Source organism: Lytechinus pictus, chromosome 4 (assembly GCF_037042905.1).
Source record: "Lytechinus pictus isolate F3 Inbred chromosome 4, Lp3.0, whole genome shotgun sequence".
In the NCBI taxonomy this organism is placed as follows: domain Eukaryota; kingdom Metazoa; phylum Echinodermata; class Echinoidea; order Temnopleuroida; family Toxopneustidae; genus Lytechinus; species Lytechinus pictus.
The window spans coordinates 6,082,540-6,102,509 of record NC_087248.1 but is presented as its reverse complement, the minus strand read 5'-3'; the positions used below and the strand labels follow the sequence as shown (position 1 = coordinate 6,102,509).

The following is a 19,970-nucleotide window of genomic DNA, read 5'->3' as shown; positions in this document are numbered from 1 at the left end:
TGAAAATATTGTTCCTATTTTAACCTTTCCCTCTATCCAATCTGTCATTCAAATCTCATGTTTTTATCCAAGATCAGAGATAATCAGAATGTTCTCTTCAGGCTTGGAAGTTGAAATGGAGCTCATATCTTATTTGTAAATAACAATTCCTGGGATTCTCACATGCTGGAAGCTTATTTTCAATGAGCTTAATTACTTAATTTGGTCAATATAAAGAAATTATTTCCCTAATAGTACATTTAGGTGTCGTGTCCTCTTTAAACCCAATGGAAGTCAATCTCTGCTTAAACCACTTATCAGGTCTAATATGCGAAAAGTGATGTTAAGATCTAGGTACATATTTTGGTGACTTTACATATTAGAATCCTATCTGATACTACATTAAATTTTACATTATTGTCAGATGCCAACTTGGCTAATTTGCTCACACTATGCATGGGGGAGCCCAACAAAACAATCTTAATCACAAGAATATCAAAAGTTGACCCTTGCCAATCTCATGGAAATTTATTGTAAAAAAAAAACCCCAACAAATTCTGTTTGTACCTTTCAATATTTCTTCATGTGAACCATGAAACTCCATTTCTGTTTCCAAGCTCAAATAATCGTATCTATAGTTTTCATTCATATCATGCTTTCTTGTGCCTGTTCATTGCATGTGGGCATTATTTTATTACTAAACAGTTATTGATTAAGAGGGGGAAATGCTTCCTCAGCATGCATTATTTTTATGATTTGTGTTTGATAAATATCTCTATCATTTGATGTGAGTGTATTTATAAGTTGCATACAGTGTGAGAAGCACAAACCCAGAAACTGGAGAATATGCATTTATGGATCGTCAATGTGTTATCAACTATTAAAGGGCCCAGCAACTGACAAATCATGGGGAAATTGAATCAATACAAAATTTGCAAAAGGCCAATTGACTTGCATAATATAATCCGTCCGTCATGAGTGCCCGTCGGACTAATGCGATAAAAGTTCGGACAGCACGAATTTGACCGAACTCGTGATGGCTATTTATTTCGGATCATCGCAGTTCCAGTTTCCAACACTTGATTACTAAACCAAAATAAATAACCACTGTGAAGTTACATGTTTCAAAGTGAAAACACACAGTTTACTTCTGGTTGGTTAGTCTACTACTGCTACTGCTCTCCTATAGACCTCCCAGACATGCATATTACATAACACCCCAAGGCATGCAGCCGAGTGAAAGACTTGAATCCCTTCTCTGTTCTGAGATAAGCCTTGATTTCCCCCATGATTTGTCAATGAAAGGTCGCTTTAAAGTCTACCCAAATGTATCAAGCTAGTTTTTAAAAATGCCAAAAAATGAAAAGAATGCATTCATGTAATTTTCATGAGAATCCAAGAATAACAGAGTTATGAAATTTATAAAGGTTGGGTTTTGTGATGTCAAATACAAGCAGGTGCCCCATTTGTCATTTAATCCAAATTCCTGTTTTTTTTCAATGGTTCATGATGAATGACAAATTTTTCTCATGTTTGAAATGATTTTTCTGATGATACATTGTATACTGAATGCACCAATAAAATCACATGGAGGTGCTCCACTGTGATATCCCCCAATAAAAAAAAAAAGATTAGTAACTCTTTTGAGCAATTCTATAAAATATATACCTCCGACCCCCTATGTATGGGATCTTTATGAAATTTTCTGTCTCTGATTTCTGGTTCTTATGACAGTCTGTAATGCTCTCAAAATGATCATGACTTGGTCAGTTTGTGAAGTGAAGTAAGAATTTAGAAAAATGAGGGTCTGATGTACAAAAAGGTTGATTCTTTAATGGAATCGCCCTTTTATTAATCTCAAAATGGTTTTCACCCCATTCTTCATTGATATACATGTCCTGTCATTTTTTCTATATTCATTTTTAAAACCAACCTGATGTCGCGGTGAACTTCTCCTTTTCCTAGATATCAGCGTTAATGTTACAGCGGCGTGAGAATTGTGCTTTTTAGCTGATATCAGCTACATGTATTTTTGCTTTTGATTTTCAGCTTAATTTCTTATTATATTAGCTTTCCTCTGTACAAAAGTATAGAAGCTCTTTTTTATTAGGGGTCATTCTCACCCCTGTTGCTATGGAATATATATATTTTTTTTAAAGCAGAAGTAACAAATTTATTTTGTGCTGTTTGTCTGCCTATGCCATTTTAGTTTAGACACTTTTTGCATCATGCAGTGGGGCTTATCATCACTTGGGAGGTAAGGCCTCATATCTTATTTTTAAAAAGAAAATTACTCTATTTCCAAGTCCCTTATGAAAGGCTCTGTCTATCTATAGGATACAGTATTACAACAGCTATTATTAAAAAACGAAATTCTTAATATCATTTTGGGATAATATACATGCATAAGGTATCACCAGCACCACTGGATTAAATTTGCATACTTGATCCTCTGTACTGGACAGAAGGAGCTTAAACCCAGCTAGGCCATTCAAATTCTTTAGAACAGACATGGGGGGGGGGGGGGGCGGCATTCAGGTTTTTGCAAATTTTGTTTAACTTTTGTGCATGATGGTTGCAGATTTGAACTCGATGAGGCCCAAGATTAGCAACAAAAAATTAAATACTGTGGCAGAATCCCTTTTAGGCTTTTCGCACAAAGCAGGGGCATGGCTGATAAATGGAAATGAGCTGTCTTTACCAGGGCCAGGCATTTTTCTGTGATCCTATGATATTTGATATTTCCTACGTGTAGTTTTGTTGAGTGGTGTCTCTTTTTTGAAGGTTCTTATTTTTGTTGTTCTGTATGCATGAGTGTATAATTTTGCATGTGGATTGATTTGAGGGGTCACGGTCTGCATTAATATGTTCTCCTCGTACTTCATCTTAAGTTTTGAGCCCATTTCAATTCATTCATTTTACCATGTACATTGATAAGACAAACAAAATTTCATACTATTAACAATGAAAATGAAACGAGAAAAGTACTGCATTCATATAAATAGCATTGAGTACAATGGTTGTACATGCATCTTGCATTAAATGGAATGGGATGTACTACATGATTCTTGTAAAATATCTGGCAGCATTCAATAAGTCATAGAAGAAAACTTTAAAAATCACAGACAATATGCTCAGATAATAAAAGTGATAATCAAACGCAAATTACAAAAAATATTGTGCGAGATAAACTAATGTTTGATTTGATGTAAAACCGCACTATAAAGCTTAGTGATATATATCAGGATTTGTTTAAATGAATTTCAAAGCATGGTCCTTTTCATTATGTTTGTTTTTTTGTCGAAAGAAGAACATCTAGAAAACTTGTAATTTTCCCCAATAGCATTTTAATTCATCATTCATAATTACTATTTTACAGTCCAGCTTTACAACATGCCTTTTTTGCGCTCAAAGATTTCATAACATTTTTATCACCAATTCCATGAATTCTGTAGCATGTCACTGAGCTTGCTGCTGATTTCCAGCTATTGCCTGCATGCATACAGCCTGCCTGCATAACATATCATTTTACCAAGGTCAGAATTTTTAAACAAGCCACCATTCTTTACAATCTATTTTGACCAGTGCTTTTATTCAGAAATGTATTTATTTTCCTAAAGCTCACAAGATACAGAATATAAATTCAAATTCAAAGGTAAGCCTTCATCAGCCTCTGTACATGGGTTTTCTCCCCATTGCCGACTATGTAATTCAAAGGTCTTTTTCTTTGGTTTTGTATTCTCCCATGAAATTATGATACAGATATCGCAATTTTTCAGAAAAGAGATGATTATTGTGCTATGAAGACAATTAGGGATGAAGCTGTTGTCACTTCTCTTTGGCAGTTTATTCCAAAGTGTTGGATCAGCATAAGCTACAACCCCACCTCAAAATTACCTAAAAGTTTGTAATTTTTTTTTATAACTCATTTTTTACTCTCAGGTTTCCAGGAGTATGTGACTCACATAGATTGCTCCACAGTAATTCCCTCAAATTTTCAAAAGCACATTGATTATTGGAAATCGATCATCCACTTTCTTCAGGAAGAGTTAATGTGATACAAAGTTTTGGAACAGCATAAAATGGAAAATATTATGATAATGATGATGTTGATGACAATGGAGAGGATTATAGTGATGATGATGATGATGATGATGATGATGATGATGATGATGATGATGATAATGATAACAATGATGATAAAGGTGGTAGTGGTGATGATGATGATGATGTGATGTTGCTGCTGCTGATGATGATTTTGATGGCAATTATAGTAATAATGATGATAATGATGTTGGTAATTGTGATAATGAATATTTACAAAAATGAAAGATCTTTGTTAAAGACTGAAATTTCTCATATTAATGATTTTGATTTCAATAAATATCAATATGTTCATTAACAATTATGTTGAATATTGTTGATGATGGGGTTCGTACAATGCTCTAATAATGTACACTGCCAGTCACAATTCTTTGACTACCTGTTTCAACAAGAGAACAATAGATTTGGTCCACTGAATCTATTGTTCTCTGGTTGAAACAGATAAACAGGTAGTCATAGAATTGTGACTGGTACTGTAAATATGATTATGAAATTGAGGTCTGCTGATAATAATGATAGTGAAATTCAATCTTATCTGATATCCTTCCTTTTCTCCAATTATAGAACAATCTAGTAAAAAAGATGAGTACGGGGAGGAGTGGGAGAAGATCCGTGATGTTCCAGTCCCAGTCCTTGGTCGAAGTATTAGCTTTCGAGGAAAGAAGAAAGAGAGACCTACTCTTAGAGTGCCCAAACAGGAGATGAGTGAAAAGTCTAAGAAAGTCTACCAGAAGAGATTGCTTGAAAGAAAATTAAAGGTAAGCTTTAACAATTGAAAGTGAAATGGAACCCAAACTACTTCGGCTGACAGTCTTGACATAATATACAAATAATGAATGTTTATAAGTGCAACGGACAGAATACTTCATGAGGTGAAAGATGAAATGATCCATTCAACGAGGCGTAGCCGAGATGAATGGATCATTATTTCATCTTTTAATTCATTATTTGGTTTATATGACACCTAAAAATTGATTGTTTTTTTTCATATGAAATTTATGAATTTCGATGCAAAACATGCTCATGCACTGTGGGTTCGTTCTGTTGATTGTTACGTCATTACAACATGCACACTGCTAGTACCTGCAGCTGCAGTCTCGGTGTGCGCGTGCAATGGACAAAATCGTATGGATCAAAAATTGCACGATGAATGGATCCAAAATTGCACGGTTGATGACGTCATTGCAAAATGGGCTGAATGAACGATATCAAACAACCAATCAAATCACAAGGCTCTATCTAGGTGTCATATAATTATCGTGAACTGATTATCTCGGTACATACATGTAGTAATATTTCTTTCAATTTTCTTACTCTGTAATCTGCATAGGGATTCTCTTATTTTCATTATTGTTATGATATTTAATCCAATACATGGGGGCTATGCCACACTTTTAGAGGCTGGTATGTTGATATTGTTTTTATTCAATGCATTTCAATTCAATTCAATTTATTGGTCAATGATTAACAACATAATATGTAAACGTTTCCTACATTGGCTTTTACATACAAGCAAATACATGAATGATTTGGCTTTCACCCTCTGTGTTTTTTGTTGTTGTTGAATGAGCTTAGTCTGATCTAGCAACAACACTATCTTTTGTTGTACCCAATATCATGGGTTCATAGTGTATTTATAACAGGCATAAGAAACCTTTGATCATTCAACCTTTAAGAAACATTCATACATTACATACTTTGAAATTATTAGAGATGTACAGGTTTCTTCACTGTTGTTAACTGCATTCACTATACATTAAAAATACAGACCAATGAATACATAATGATTTTGTTTCCTATCATGATTTATATTTTAAACACTTCTCAGGCAAAACAAGCAGAATTGGAGAGTGTAGAGCTTCTCTTGGGCAAAGAGCAGGTGGTGTCATCAACCGTTCTGAACGAATGGAGAGAACAGCATGACGATATCCTGAAGTCACTAGATGGTCAGAGCAGAGACAATTTGAGCAGTGATTCAGACCCTGATAGGTAGGTATACATATAAGAAGTGAAAGGGCAGTATGCCACACCACCCACAAAATACATGGACCACCAGAGTGGTGTTTCACATAATTAACAAAGATTTAAGTATGACTTAGGGTCACACTTAAATGCTGACAAGTACATGATATGCATTGCGCAATCTTATTGATCGTTACGCAGTTGTGCATGTCCTATTGGCATGATCTGACCGATGCGGTCATGCCTTTTATTAGGCATGCAACGAGACATTTAAGTGCGACTCTAAGTCATGCTTGAATCTTTGTAAAACACCCTCCGGATCTTGTCCAGGGGCCCATTTCATTAAGAACTTGCTCCTATCATGATAACTACCACGGAACGGAAACTTTTATCTTGATTGGCTGCTGAGCCTTGATACCATGGTAGTTACCATAATGGTAAAGTAAACTCCTTTATGAAATTACCCCCAGATGCACTTACGGACCCTGTAATATAAAGGATACAATCAAGTGTTCAATTGAAGGTAATATTTTAAGTCTATGGCCAACCTTTCCTGAAAAAATTTCAGTCAGTCATATATATCAATCATATGTGTTTATGTTACACCACCTGGACAACTCAAACTGCCCTGGAATCCTTCTCAGAAGGTAACATTTTAATGATGTTGTCGCACAATACATTCCCACAACAAACCTGATGAATTAATCTACTTCTCAAATCGATCCTGTTTTCCCATATTACCAGTTCAAGTCTCTAACATTTCATGATATTGTTTTTTTTCACAGCACTGCCGACATGCCAATGTCATCATCCATGTCGTCGATAAACACCAACTCCACGACGACATCAGCTCATGAAAATCCCGCGATCCTGGGCGAAGACATGACGACGGTCAGCGACGGGACGACGTCTGGCTGCGATGTCCAAACACCCTCTAGTGATGTTGCACCAACCATCGGTGACATGGTAGAGGATACTCTCAAATCAACCGATGATTCTTTGCATCGATCACCCACGAGATTGGAAGCGGATGCGACGACGAGAAAGACAGACTCAGGGACATTGTGTGATGATGGTGATTCTGCCTTTGCCAAGTCTGAGGACGTTGGTATGGTGGCCAGTAGAACCAAGGACAGTGAAAGATTAGCCACTGGACGATCGGAGAGTGAAGCGTCTGAGACCAGTCTTTAATGTCATCCAAAGTTTCCTAGGACTCTTATCATAGATATAACCTCTACATGGCTCCATCCAAGCTCAGAGCTGTATCAGTGATGTTGCCTTTGGAAAATGACAGTCACCGCATCTCCTATCAAATCCTTGCCTGTTGTGTTGACTGTTGCGATATAGCCACTTTCTAGCAGCTATCATGGTGGGATTGTAAAATCCAATACCATTGATAATGTCACTGACAATGTCATAGATTGTCTCCATAGTGTATCATCCTTTTAGGAATGCCTGCATTTTACTTTTTATATGGTTTTAATCTTACTTCATGAATGTAACCCTCTGTCTCCTGGATCGAGGTTTGTCCCAAAGCTTGTACAAAGCTTACAGGGACTACAGAATTCACTAGTCAATATATGTTAATGCATATCTGTTGCCTGTGCTGGGTGTCAGAGCATCATCAAAACAAGAGTCAAATGGATAAAGTTTATGCCTAGTAGAGACCTTTTTTAAAGCTTGACGATATCTTAGATTTCTGGATTGAGCAGGTTCAAATCAAAGTTATAGCCAAAATATTTGATAGTCTGCATAAGATGACTCACTTGAGCAATATCTGACCAGATTTTGCAAAGCTTGTGTTCCCCCTCTTTTCATTCAAATTCCCCCCTAAGTCCAAGAAAATTCATAGCATTTGTTGAAGTAGTTCCTCCATGTCTTTCACCCAGAATTTCTTGGTGACTGATGAATGAGCTCATTGCTTTCAAGGAATTCTTTCTTATACTCCTACACATCAACACTTAAATGGAGCATGGCAAAAGGTATGTTTCGGTCTTGCCAAGGACCGTTAGTGCAGTGGCTGAACTCCAACCACAATCCTTGTGATTTGCAGTTGATAATGTGTCCATCTGATATCCAATCAGTTAATTGGTAAGATGTGCATTTAAAGGCCCATTTTAGACGTATTTTAAGTAAAAAAAAAATGAAATTTTAATTTTCAGAAAGAATCTACAAATGAAAAAGCTCTTCAATGGCCTCCACACTCGTGTAAAATGTTTGATTAACCTCCAGTACAATTGTCATTATGGACCTTTAAGGAAAGGTAAGGAAAAAGGAAAGGTAAATCCATATTATATTGTTTGAAATAGAAATCAGAAATAGAAATCATCTACAGAATTCATTTTGCCCAATTGATCTTGGGGTCGGCAGCAACTGAGCAGCGCCAGATCAATGTTGATCTATCCCTTAAAGGGATGGTCCGGGCTGAAAATATTTTTATATCTTAATACATAGAGTAAAATTCACTGAGCAAAATGCCGAAAATTTCATCAAAATCGGATGACAAATAATTAAGTTATTGAAGTTTAAAGTTTAGCAATATTTTGTGAAAACAGTCATCATGAATATTCATTAGGTGGGCTGATGATGTCACATCCCCACTTTCCGTTTTCTTATGTTATTACATAAAATCATAATTTTTTCATTATTTCATACTTGTGTGAATAATATGCCTCCCTATAATTAAATGAGTTGCAGCAATAAATATCTAATGCACTAAATCAGTTGTCGATCCAATTTTTCTATTCTTGGAGGAGATTTTTTAAATAAACCTAATTTCATATAATAAAATACAAAAGAACAAGTGGGGATGTGACATCATCAGCCCACCTGATGAATATTCATGACGACTGTTTTCACAAAATATGGCTAAACTTTAAAATTCAATTACTTTGTTATTTGTTATCCGATTTTGATGAAATTTTCGGCATTTTGCTTGGTGAATTCTACTCTATTTATTAAGCTATAAATACTTTCAGCCCGGACCATCCCTTTAAATCGTTGAAAGCCAAACGGGTAGCGGTAGCTCCCATCTTTTGAACTCCTGACCTCAAGGTTTGGAGATGGACGCACACCAATGGAGCCAACACACTGGTTTTAGACAGGCTTTAAGAGAAGAAATATTTGAAGTTCATGTATTACATATACTTTAATGTCATGAAACCTCTAGTAAGGAGAGAAAAATGTTCTTGGTGCTCATCAATATTGCCAGCTGAAATTATAGGAATATCATGCCATTTGTGATGAATGTTTAAATAAACTAGGACCTGTTTTGTTTGTTTACTTGTTTGTCTTTTGTCTGCCACCTGTATTGTAATGCTGCAGCTTGTTGCTTCCATTCTATGTGCCTGGTCAGTGTTTCTGAAAAAGTGATACGCAACATCTCTATCTGTTTCTGTTGCCAGCAACAAACAATAAATAATAAAAAATATTGACTTACATGCATGAATGGAGTTTGTGTCACATTTATGTCAGTCTTTATCAAGTTAAAACAATTTAAAAATTTGATAGGTAGTTGAATCTCATCTTGAAGTAATTTATCAATTTTTGAAAAGAGAGAAAAAACAACAAATATTGATTTCCTTACAAAGTGAATTATTATCTTAGATTTTACCAGCATTAAGTTCAGAATATAACATATTAAAGATAATAATATTGATATTATAATATGTCAATTTATAAAGCATAGAGACAGAAAGCTGTACTTTATTTTATTTTATGTGTAATAATTTTGTGATGATAGCAAAAATCTGCCTGTCACCATAATATATTATACCTGTATATCTGTTCACATTTTCACAAAATTTCAAAGGTGCAGGCTCAGAACAACCCATATTCATTAGAATTCTTTCTTACATTATTGAAGAAAGGCATTAGATTCAATGTATAACATATCCTGGGATGTTTCACAAAGATTTAAGTATGACTTAATTCGCACCTAAATGCCGACGCGTATCTGAAATACAACGCGCGATCTTATTGATAGATACGCTGTAGTGCGCGTCCTCATGACCAATGCGGTCAAGCCTTTTATACCATACGCAACTCGGTATTTAAGTGCAACTCAAAGTCATACTTAAATCTTTGTGAAACACCCCCTGGTTCCTGTAACGCAATACCGATCAATCGATTGTCGGGCTGACTTTTATGATTAATTGCATTGAAAATTATGTGCAATCAATCACACGTACATGTATCAAAGCTTTGTGTTACGGGACCAAGGAGATACGTATGTTTCAAATCGTACAGTTTTCATAGTATGCACTGTGTGTTATTGTTCAGCCACTTAACCATCACTATGCAAATCATGCAGTTTTCACAGAATACTTGTTTATTTTGTTGGTAATGTACATATGTATCATTGTAAATATGTGTAGATCAAGAGAATGTTTATAAATATTGTCTCTAAAGAGATGGATAATTGAGAGATTGGGTTTCAGGCTCAGCAAAGAAAATTTATTATATATTGAACACTTGCCTCGTTGAAGAACCATCTCCCAATGCATGTACTGTATTAAAGAAAGTGGAATGTTTTATATATTTATAATCAATTTTTATATAAATTCACAAGGGCGATTTACCTCCTAAATCATGTTTGATGAGAGGAAAGAATAAAGCCATTTGGTACAATTCACATTTTTCACGGGGAGGGGGGGGGGGTTAACTAAAATACAAATATGTACTGGTTGTTTAAAATCTCTTTGAAAAACTCAAACTTGATAGATTTGTGGCAATATTCAAATTGATGTAACCCTTGATATGTCAGTGATACTGATAGATATCAAAATTGTCAAAATGGTACCAATTTTGTAATTTGGATCAATTTCTTTTCTTTTCAATTTCATTCCACACAGGCAAAATACTTTCATATTATGGTATAGAATCTATGTCTGTATTATGAATTCACTTTGAACTTGTAGCCGTGGATGCTTGTATCTTTCAGTCACACTATCGTTTTTGTAACTTGTTCCCTTTTGTCACAATGCTTGATTTTTATACACATCGTATTATGCAGAGTAACACTGAGTGCTGAAAGGGCTTTTATGAACAATGCCGCAATTTGAACATAAAAGTGAAGCCAAGTACCTCACCGGCTTTTGTATTTTTACATTTTTGTACACATTTTGCATCTTTATATTATCGACCAGATCAAATCATGCAATCGCTTCATGTTTGTAATTTCTGTAATCTGTATGCAGTGTATGATACCGTACCACTCAGAATTTTATAATTTTTGTTTCATTAGTGATCATGACATGAGAGAAATCAGTGAAAATTCAAAATTAGTTACGTTATTGCATTTAAGTTCTAGAAACGTCATTAATTATACATGTGTGTAGCAAGTGATGTTATATTCAGTCTTAACTGAATGATAACTTACATTCAACCCTGAGAAATAAATTTCTCATATGTTCAAACTTAGCCTGTGTCAAAGACCCTCTTTGTTTAGGCATCTAAGGGTTCTTCAGAGGCTGTTTCAGAACTCCAAGTACATTATAGCCAATAACTTAGGTATGTTATGATTCTTTTTCCTGTTTCATTAAAAGCCTGTTATATTTTTATGAAAAGTTATAAGGTATTGATATCATGTTATATGATTGACTGATATCAATATTTTCATTAATTTTAGCTTCTATTATTAATAAAAAGCTTCATAAAATTGAGTCTTGTGCATTAAAGCTTTCTGATGTAGCAATGGGCATTTAGATGAAAGAACATTTTTGTAACTCGTTTATGGCTTACCTTGTCACATGATAACTTTATTGTAGTATGATATGATATGAATATTTTGAGGTTAACATAATTGATTCTTTTTTTAATCATTTTTGTATAAAGAATCCACTTTCATGATTATTCATGAAGATGATTCTGGTATTGTCCAAAATTCTATTTTTTAGAATTCTATATTCTGTCCTACACAGCTGTTCAAGTTTAAAAAAGGAGGAAGAAAATCAATTTAGCATTATGTATGCAACAATAAAAAACATTCAGATTCTTTTATAGCTCTTTATTATTATACACATCATCATCTTGGATGCACATTCCATATCATTTTAAGTGAAGTGAATAAACAGTGATTGAAAAGATTTGAATCAAATACCTAGTCTGCAGGCACAGATGATTTTCTTTTCCCTGATGGTACCGAGTCTGAAGCAGAACACTAGACTCACTCATGTATTGTAGCTGCTTCTACCAATCTTATTTGACACAGAGAGTTTGGTGCGTACTCTTAACCCTGGACATGGTATTATTGTTAGTGTCAAATTTGAGTCTGTGCTTGTAGACTAAACTCCACTTCTACATGTACCCCACCCCACCCCATCTTTACTACACTAATGCCATTTTGCCTGATAAGTGACTACTTTATATAAACCTATGATATAAACTGCCTTTTTGAAACTCCTATAAGCCTTTTAGAATTTAACTTGTATAACTGCCTTGGTTAGTAGGAATATGAAGGGAAACCCAACCTTTGATGTAATTATATTTGCATGAAGGTGGAAGTGAAATTGTAGAAAAAGAATGGTTAAGAGTTTGAAATAGATTCGACTTGCATAAAACACAGAAAGGGAGCTCTGAAGTTGTACAAATTATGAATAGGGATTGGTATGTGTCCAAATAGATCCTGAATAATTTTTGCTGCAAGTTGTAGTGTGGACCTCGTCTGTTTCTCCCTGCAATGATAGATCACCAAGCATGTTCAAGAAAAGAATCATAGATGGTGGAGATATCAAATTAGAACATACTTATCACATTTGAGATTGAATAAAGAGACGACATTTTAGTTTTACAGCTTAAGCCATTTTGAATTGTCCATAAGATTGATATTATAAAGGTTGCAAATGATATTGACCATTATCAGTCTAATTTGAATTGAGCTTTCACCATTCCTCTTTATTTCCATCTTTCTTTGCAAAGTGTTTGCTTTCAAGGTTGGATTTTCCTTCAAGTAAAGTGTAAATATTGGTAAAATTCACAGGCCTTTAATTTTTATAATCTTTCTTACTGTTTGTGAAATAGTAGATAAATACAAAACTACAGAGTAATTATTTAATTATTTACTGATTATTTTGTCCTAAAATATCACCTGAATACATCCAATATGTTTGAAGAGCAATGAGAACAAATTATTATGTATATCGGATTCATCTGAAGCAACAAGGTACGGTAATCTATTATTGATATTTGCAAAGATATTTAAAACCAGAACGAAATCAGTTAGCATTGTAATTCGTACATCAAAGTTCTTATTATATATAATTATATTTGCTACTGAATTTATCAAGATATATTGCTATGGAATAAAAGATTATATGGGACTTATTTCTTTTTTGTCAATTTAGGTGTGTGATTGTCATTTGTATGAAGAAGGAATTGGAGATGGTCATATCTCTATAACGAGGATAAACTTGTAAAAGCACCATCAAATTAATGGCAAAATCATCAATTTTGATTTGAACAGATAAAGTAAAATCAGACAAAAAAAAAACATTGCATGAGCAAACACAATTTTATGACATTTCAGATTTTTGCATGTCTTTATGAATGTGGAGTGAGTAAGGAGAGGAGAGAGAAAGAGAAGGAGAAAGAACTTGGGGGAGCGAATTCAGGCGAAACATCGAAGGTTGTTAGCCGTTGAAGACAGGAGAGGACAAAAATAATGTCAGAAAGAGCAGTGCCAAATTTTCTCGCTTTTTTTTTCTTCAATTAGTTGTAACGTGCACAATATTTCAACATATTTTGCGCGGAGTGTTCTTCCTGCATACTACACATGCGCAAATCGCGTATCTAGGTAACAACCAATCAAATGATAAGGATTTGCAATCAATTGTGATGCAAACGTAAGCGTCATAGTGACGTAAGGGGTCAGGTCACGTGCGCGCTTTTTATTTCATCCAATCATATCTGATGACAGAATTCATCTTATTATGACGCAATCTAAACGTAAATTACTGAAATTATGGCAGGGGTGGTTACTTAGCTACTCGTATCATAAAACATGTACAAGTTTAATATTTGGCCTACGTTTTCGGAGTATATTGCCCGTTGTCAAAACGCAGAGGGAATGTTTTTCGCATGATTATTTGATTCAGTAGTTTAAATTTTATATAAAGCTATTATTATTTTGACACTAATAGTCATGTTTCTCTCAAATTCTACATTTGGTGTTGTGGCTTCTTCAAGCCCCCAGATCGTGGTCATCGATCACGGACAAACAAGCACTACTGAAGTCAACGACAGCGATGGTTATCGATATCACGAACATTCTCTTCAAGATTCTCTTCAATCGTATTCCGATCAGCCATTAGATTTGTCCATTCGAAAACGAAACGCTCCCAAGCAGAATGAAAACGGTGGATTTTCATCCAAAGAGGTCGGAATGAAAGGATACGGTTCACACCGAAATCAAGCCTTGGTTTCAGATATCCATACCACGGGATCATCATCTGGCAGTTCTGACCTTTCTGATATCAGAATAACCAATGTTAGATCACTTGATGATGATAATTTTGCGACCAGATTGGATGCGTTTCCATGGTTACGTGATGAGCTACCGAAGAAAGAAAATGGTAAAACATGCGACCCCGACGTCGATATAGGACAGATGAAGAGGAACGTATCCGAGTTTAGTGATTATTCAGAATGGAATCTTTTTAAGAAAAGGGCGCACAATTGTTCTCAACCAACATGTCCAACAACAGAGGGTGTCAGTCCTTGCTCGATTCATGCACTAAGAAACGGCAATGAGTTTTCGCGGGAAAATTGTGAAGTCGCTCTTACTTTAGAACCTGATAAATATCCGATACCTTTGAAACTTTTCAGAAGTAGTGAACATGGCGAAACGAGTTTTTCAGCGACTAGTAATCTTAATTATAGACCAGAAGGAAAACGTGAAATAATGCAAAGCAGTACGAATTGGGCGCCGGATAATCAGAAATATTTAGGGTAGGTTCTTTTTAACAACATTTAATTAACATGTTGAGTAATACAACTAATATAGTTAATTTGTTTATTGGCTTTTGGTTGGTTTTCCAAAGTTACATGATATATCAACATGAATGCAAAGATGAATTCTTATTACATGCACCCATCTTTCAAAGTGTGGAATCAAGCAATGAGGAGATAGATATTCAGAACTGGCACTTTCTCCCTTTTCCCCCTTCATGTAATGATAGAGTGGGGAGATTATGACCTAAACATTATAAATTCATTAAATCTTAGATTTTGTTATATTGATAACAATATTTTGTTTTTCTATTTTATTTTGTGTTTCTTAACCTACTCAGAAATCAAGTATTCATCCTACCTTCTTCCATCCGGGAGTACAATAAATCATCGAATGGAGCAAATTTAGACATTGGTACCAAACAACCCCCACATCGAATCATAAGCCATCAGGAGCCGGGTTTCGACGCGCATCCAGTGCAGCGGTGCAGCGCGCCAAATACTTCATCACAAAATTCATTGTTACCCGCCCCTACATCGCCTGTAAGAGTTATTTCCAATCGTCTGAGAAAAAGCAAATCTCGAAAGATGTCGATTTCCACCCGTAGTAACCATGGTAACATCGAGGAGAGTTCGACAGAGAAAGATGGAAAGAGTAAACCACTGTCAGAGGAATACCTCGTCGATCTCGAAATTGTTCAAATTCATCGTCGGCCGTATTTCCAGACTCAAGATAGCAGGGAACTTGTAGAGGTTCGACCCCGTGGCTTGAGGGATGATGGCCCAACTCTTCTCGCTTTTAGAGCATTGTCAGGACATATCATGATCGACTGGACAGCAAAGAGCAACTATAAAGCGGCAGAAAGGATCAAGGTAAAGGGGGAGGGGATGGATGGGGGCAGGAGTAGTTATAGTCAATCAGAAAAAAAAGATGGGGAGGGGGAGGAAGATGGATGGGTGGGTTCGACGGGCCATACGAGGGAGAGGGGGGGGGGGGGTGGGGAAGGGGGAAAGGCAGAGCAGAATTACGATGCTAAAGCGCTGCCAAGAAAAAGCCAGATTCTTTAATTCTTTTTATTTCTAAATTCGTAATTTTTTACTTATCATTTTCTTATTTCAAGGCCTGTCTGCAATTGCAAAGATTTTAAATTAACAATACAATATGGAAAGAGTGATAACATCACTTGCAAGCGGTATCTCCTGTTTTCAGAAAGCCTTCATACTTTTTATAGGCCTACTATCTTATTTCTTATAAAGGGAAACTTCTCCGAATTAATCCGGCATAGTTATTGTTAGGCAAATATAATGCTAGACAGGTGCTATGAGATGGAATCTATTCATTCTTGAGTGCGTACCGGCTTAAAATCTGCTGTTGTGTTTGGAAATGTGACTAATTTCATAATTTTATTATATTATAATTATATCTTATGACCTAGGAATTGATGCCATTAGCAACCTTGCAGGGCCCACGTCACGATCAACAGCAAGAACAAGACCCTGCGCACACACAGTCCTCAACCATCACTGCGCATTATCCTCATGACGTCACACTACTTGTTGCCAATGGCATCGTCTATAAAGTCAGCGACGCGTAGTTATTCTCAAGTTACGCAATCATAAAAAACCTGAATACGTAAGGAGGGGGGGGGGGGGGAATTATCTAATCAATGACAATGCTTGTATTTTTCGTTTTTGCTGGGAGCTATTTGGATAATCATTTTGTCACTCAAATGATCACTATTATTGCCCAATGTAATGCTGTATAGAGCGGAATACAGCAAATATGCGTAGATAATGGATAATGTAAGTTTAACTTAGTAAATTATTGCATATGGATTTTATTATACCTATACTGATCATCCCACTCTCCTGGTTTATTTTATTACAGGGGTAAACTGGAAATGTTTTTTTAGTATTTCTCTGCATGGGCATGAAACTAAAAATGACCATTATCCATTAAATCCCGATTTTCCCACGAACTTAGAAGCTATAGATGAGTTTACTAGTAGCCTATACTGGGATATCAGCAGTCATTATCGGAAAGATAACGACTGAATTGTTTGGACATGTTTTTAAGGGTATACAAATGATATGATTTGGCCTATTTATTATTCTGTTGACTTACAGGGCAACCACTAATTGCTCCTATTCACGCACTGTATATTGCACTATTTAGAAATGTATTGTTAAGGTGTTTTCAAGGTACTCAAGACTGAATGGTCTGCAGTACGATTTTGAGGCATGTTGCTTCAAAACCCAGTTTACTTGCCTTACCCAATTTACTTACCTTAATTTTTAACTTAATTTTCTCTGAAATTAAGGTATGAGGGTGGTGAACATTATGAAAGAAGATGCAAATGGTATTTTAATCTTTGATGATTTCGTAAAAGATCTCGTGTGTCTCTTGTAGTTGGCATTTGATAATTTATTTTTATTATGGTGATAACATAAAACTAAAACTAAAATGTATCTATAAAAACGAAGTTTGACTGAAGTAAGAACAGGACACTAGCTACTAATTTGATAAGTTGATGAAATTCAAATTGAAAAGTAATATCTGATCCGCTTAAAAAAAGATATTACTTGATACTGTTTTCTTCAAATGCGTTTGGGTCAAATATTTAAGACAGTCTATCAAAATATCACTAATAGAGCAATAAGAAATATTGGTAAAGATTGATATATAACAGTTGGTTGAAATGGACAGAAAACGACACATATGTAGTTCAACGGACTTCCTAATTGGTTAATTTAAAGTATAAGTTTATTCAATGAAATAAAGGAAAATAAATTTACTTGTTTTTAACAACATTTCAATGTTGTCATTCTGTGATTCAAATTGTTATTGATTGCTCTTTCTAAACCTCATTGATTAAATCGGTAAATCAATAGTTCTTGATCTTGTGAATAGAGGCATGAATAGGCCTACATAGATCGATATATATATATTTTTTTTTTGATTAATGATAAACATTCATGCGATTTATTCATGTAGATAAAAGATGACATTCAAGTAATTATTAATCAATCAACCAACCATTCAATCAAACAAGCATTCATAATTAAACAACACCATTCAACCAATCAATCATTGTCAATCGACCAACCAATCAATCTATTAATCTGTCCATCCGTCATTCAGTCAGTCAATCAATCAATAAATTAATACATCAATCAATCAATTAATCAATCAATCAATCAATCAATCAATCAATCAATCAATCAATCAATCAATCAACCAACCAATCAATCTATTAATCTGTCCATCCGTCATTCAGTCAGTCAATCAATCAATAAATTAATACATCAATCAATCAATTAATCAATCAATCAATCAATCAATCAATCAATCAATCAATCAATCAATCAATCAACCAATCAATCTATTAATCTGTCCATCCGTCATTCAGTCAGTCAATCAATCAATAAATTCATACATCAATCAATCAATCAATCAATCAATCAATCAATCAATCAATCAATCAATCAACCAACCAACCAACCAACCAACCAACCAACCAACCAACCAACCAACCAACCAACCAACCAACCAACCAACCAACCAACCAACCAACCAACCAACCAACCAACCAACCAACCAACCAACCAACCAACCAATCAATCATTCGACCAATCAATCTGCTTTAATCTATCAATCTTTCACTGGCATTCGTATAATAAAACAAAATTAATTTGACTGCTGTTTGCGCTGAATAAAAACACTGATGAATGTTATTTTACTATAGAAGAACATCACAACTTTATTTTCTTTCAAACTTTGGCATAAACCCTCAGTCTGACTCCTTACACATTCCATACCGTCTTTGTCATTCATACATAATTATGACCATTATCAATTATATAATGATATCATAACATTCGCCATCACACGAGTAGATTTTTAACAATATCACAAATAGGCGTGGTGGTAATAAAAATTAATATTCACTTGATGAATTGGCCACAAACATGACATTTGTTCCACATTCATGCATTATATAATATTTGCAATATACAACATTGTTGACCAAGACAATTGACATGTGTCAATAATACCTTTATGAATTTTCTAAAAAGAATATTCATAACATTAATCGTATAATGTTTGCTGTCTTTTGGGGGTTTATAATTATGTAATGTAGATTATAATAATTTCAAACATTTCGCAAGCAATGAACAAAACAAATTGAGTAAATACCAAACACAATAAAAAATTGATGGTTTCATCTTGCAATGAAATAATTATCAAAGTGCTCTGAATTAATTGATGTATGATTATCACAAGATATTCCAAAATCTCAATATCATTCTACGCATGTAGTCGCCGTTCACAAGAGGCGCACTGTATATAGGCAATAAACATTAACATTATACAGTATTATGACTTATGTACATGTACAATGAACGTTATTTTCAATTTTAATCATTGAATTATAATAGACAGTCATGGTAATATCATGTAAAATAATGGTAAGTATAGTGACGCTATCACATATATAGCACTAGCGATGGGTGAATCATTAACATTCCATGTAGAATGAAAATAAAAGATTTGTATTCCATCCAAATGTTTTCTTCTAGCGTCTTCAATAATGTACATCGTAATTTTGATGTATTTCATTTATGACGTCAAAATACACAATCTTATATATACAAAAATATTTACATGTACTTAGAGTTCTGCTCATGTGCAGAAATTTATTGTGTTTTGTGAAACATTTGTCAATTCAGCTGTCAAGCTCCGATCCCAATGTTTTGATACTTCATGAATGTTTATCTTGAATCTACTTTGTCAACAAACTAAAACCAATAAAACTGTTTGTTGCATCATCTAATAACATATATATCACACCGATACATGTATGGGCTTTCAAGTGACGTTTGAATAATAATTTCAAATCCAAAGGCACTTAATCCACTTTGCTGTTTCAGAGATTAAAAAAAAAGCATTCGTCTACAAAATCTGTGCAGACTTCAAT

At 34.7% G+C, this 19,970-nt stretch overlaps 1 protein-coding gene across 2 annotated transcripts in view; it reads left to right on the top strand.

Annotated features, from left to right (window-relative positions):
* The window catches only part of LOC129259125 (CNK3/IPCEF1 fusion protein-like), a 37,591-nt gene extending 29,388 nt beyond the window's left edge, over window positions 1-8,203 (top strand). For both annotated transcript variants that reach the window (XM_054897409.2, XM_054897407.2), the window contains 3 exons: window positions 4,648-4,841; window positions 5,912-6,072; window positions 6,831-8,203. In XM_054897409.2, the coding sequence (XP_054753384.2) occupies window positions 4,648-4,841; window positions 5,912-6,072; window positions 6,831-7,236 (761 nt within the window). In that variant the 3' untranslated portion in view covers window positions 7,237-8,203. The remainder of the gene's footprint in view (window positions 1-4,647; window positions 4,842-5,911; window positions 6,073-6,830) is intronic.
* The last annotated feature ends 11,767 nt before the right edge of the window (window positions 8,204-19,970 follow it).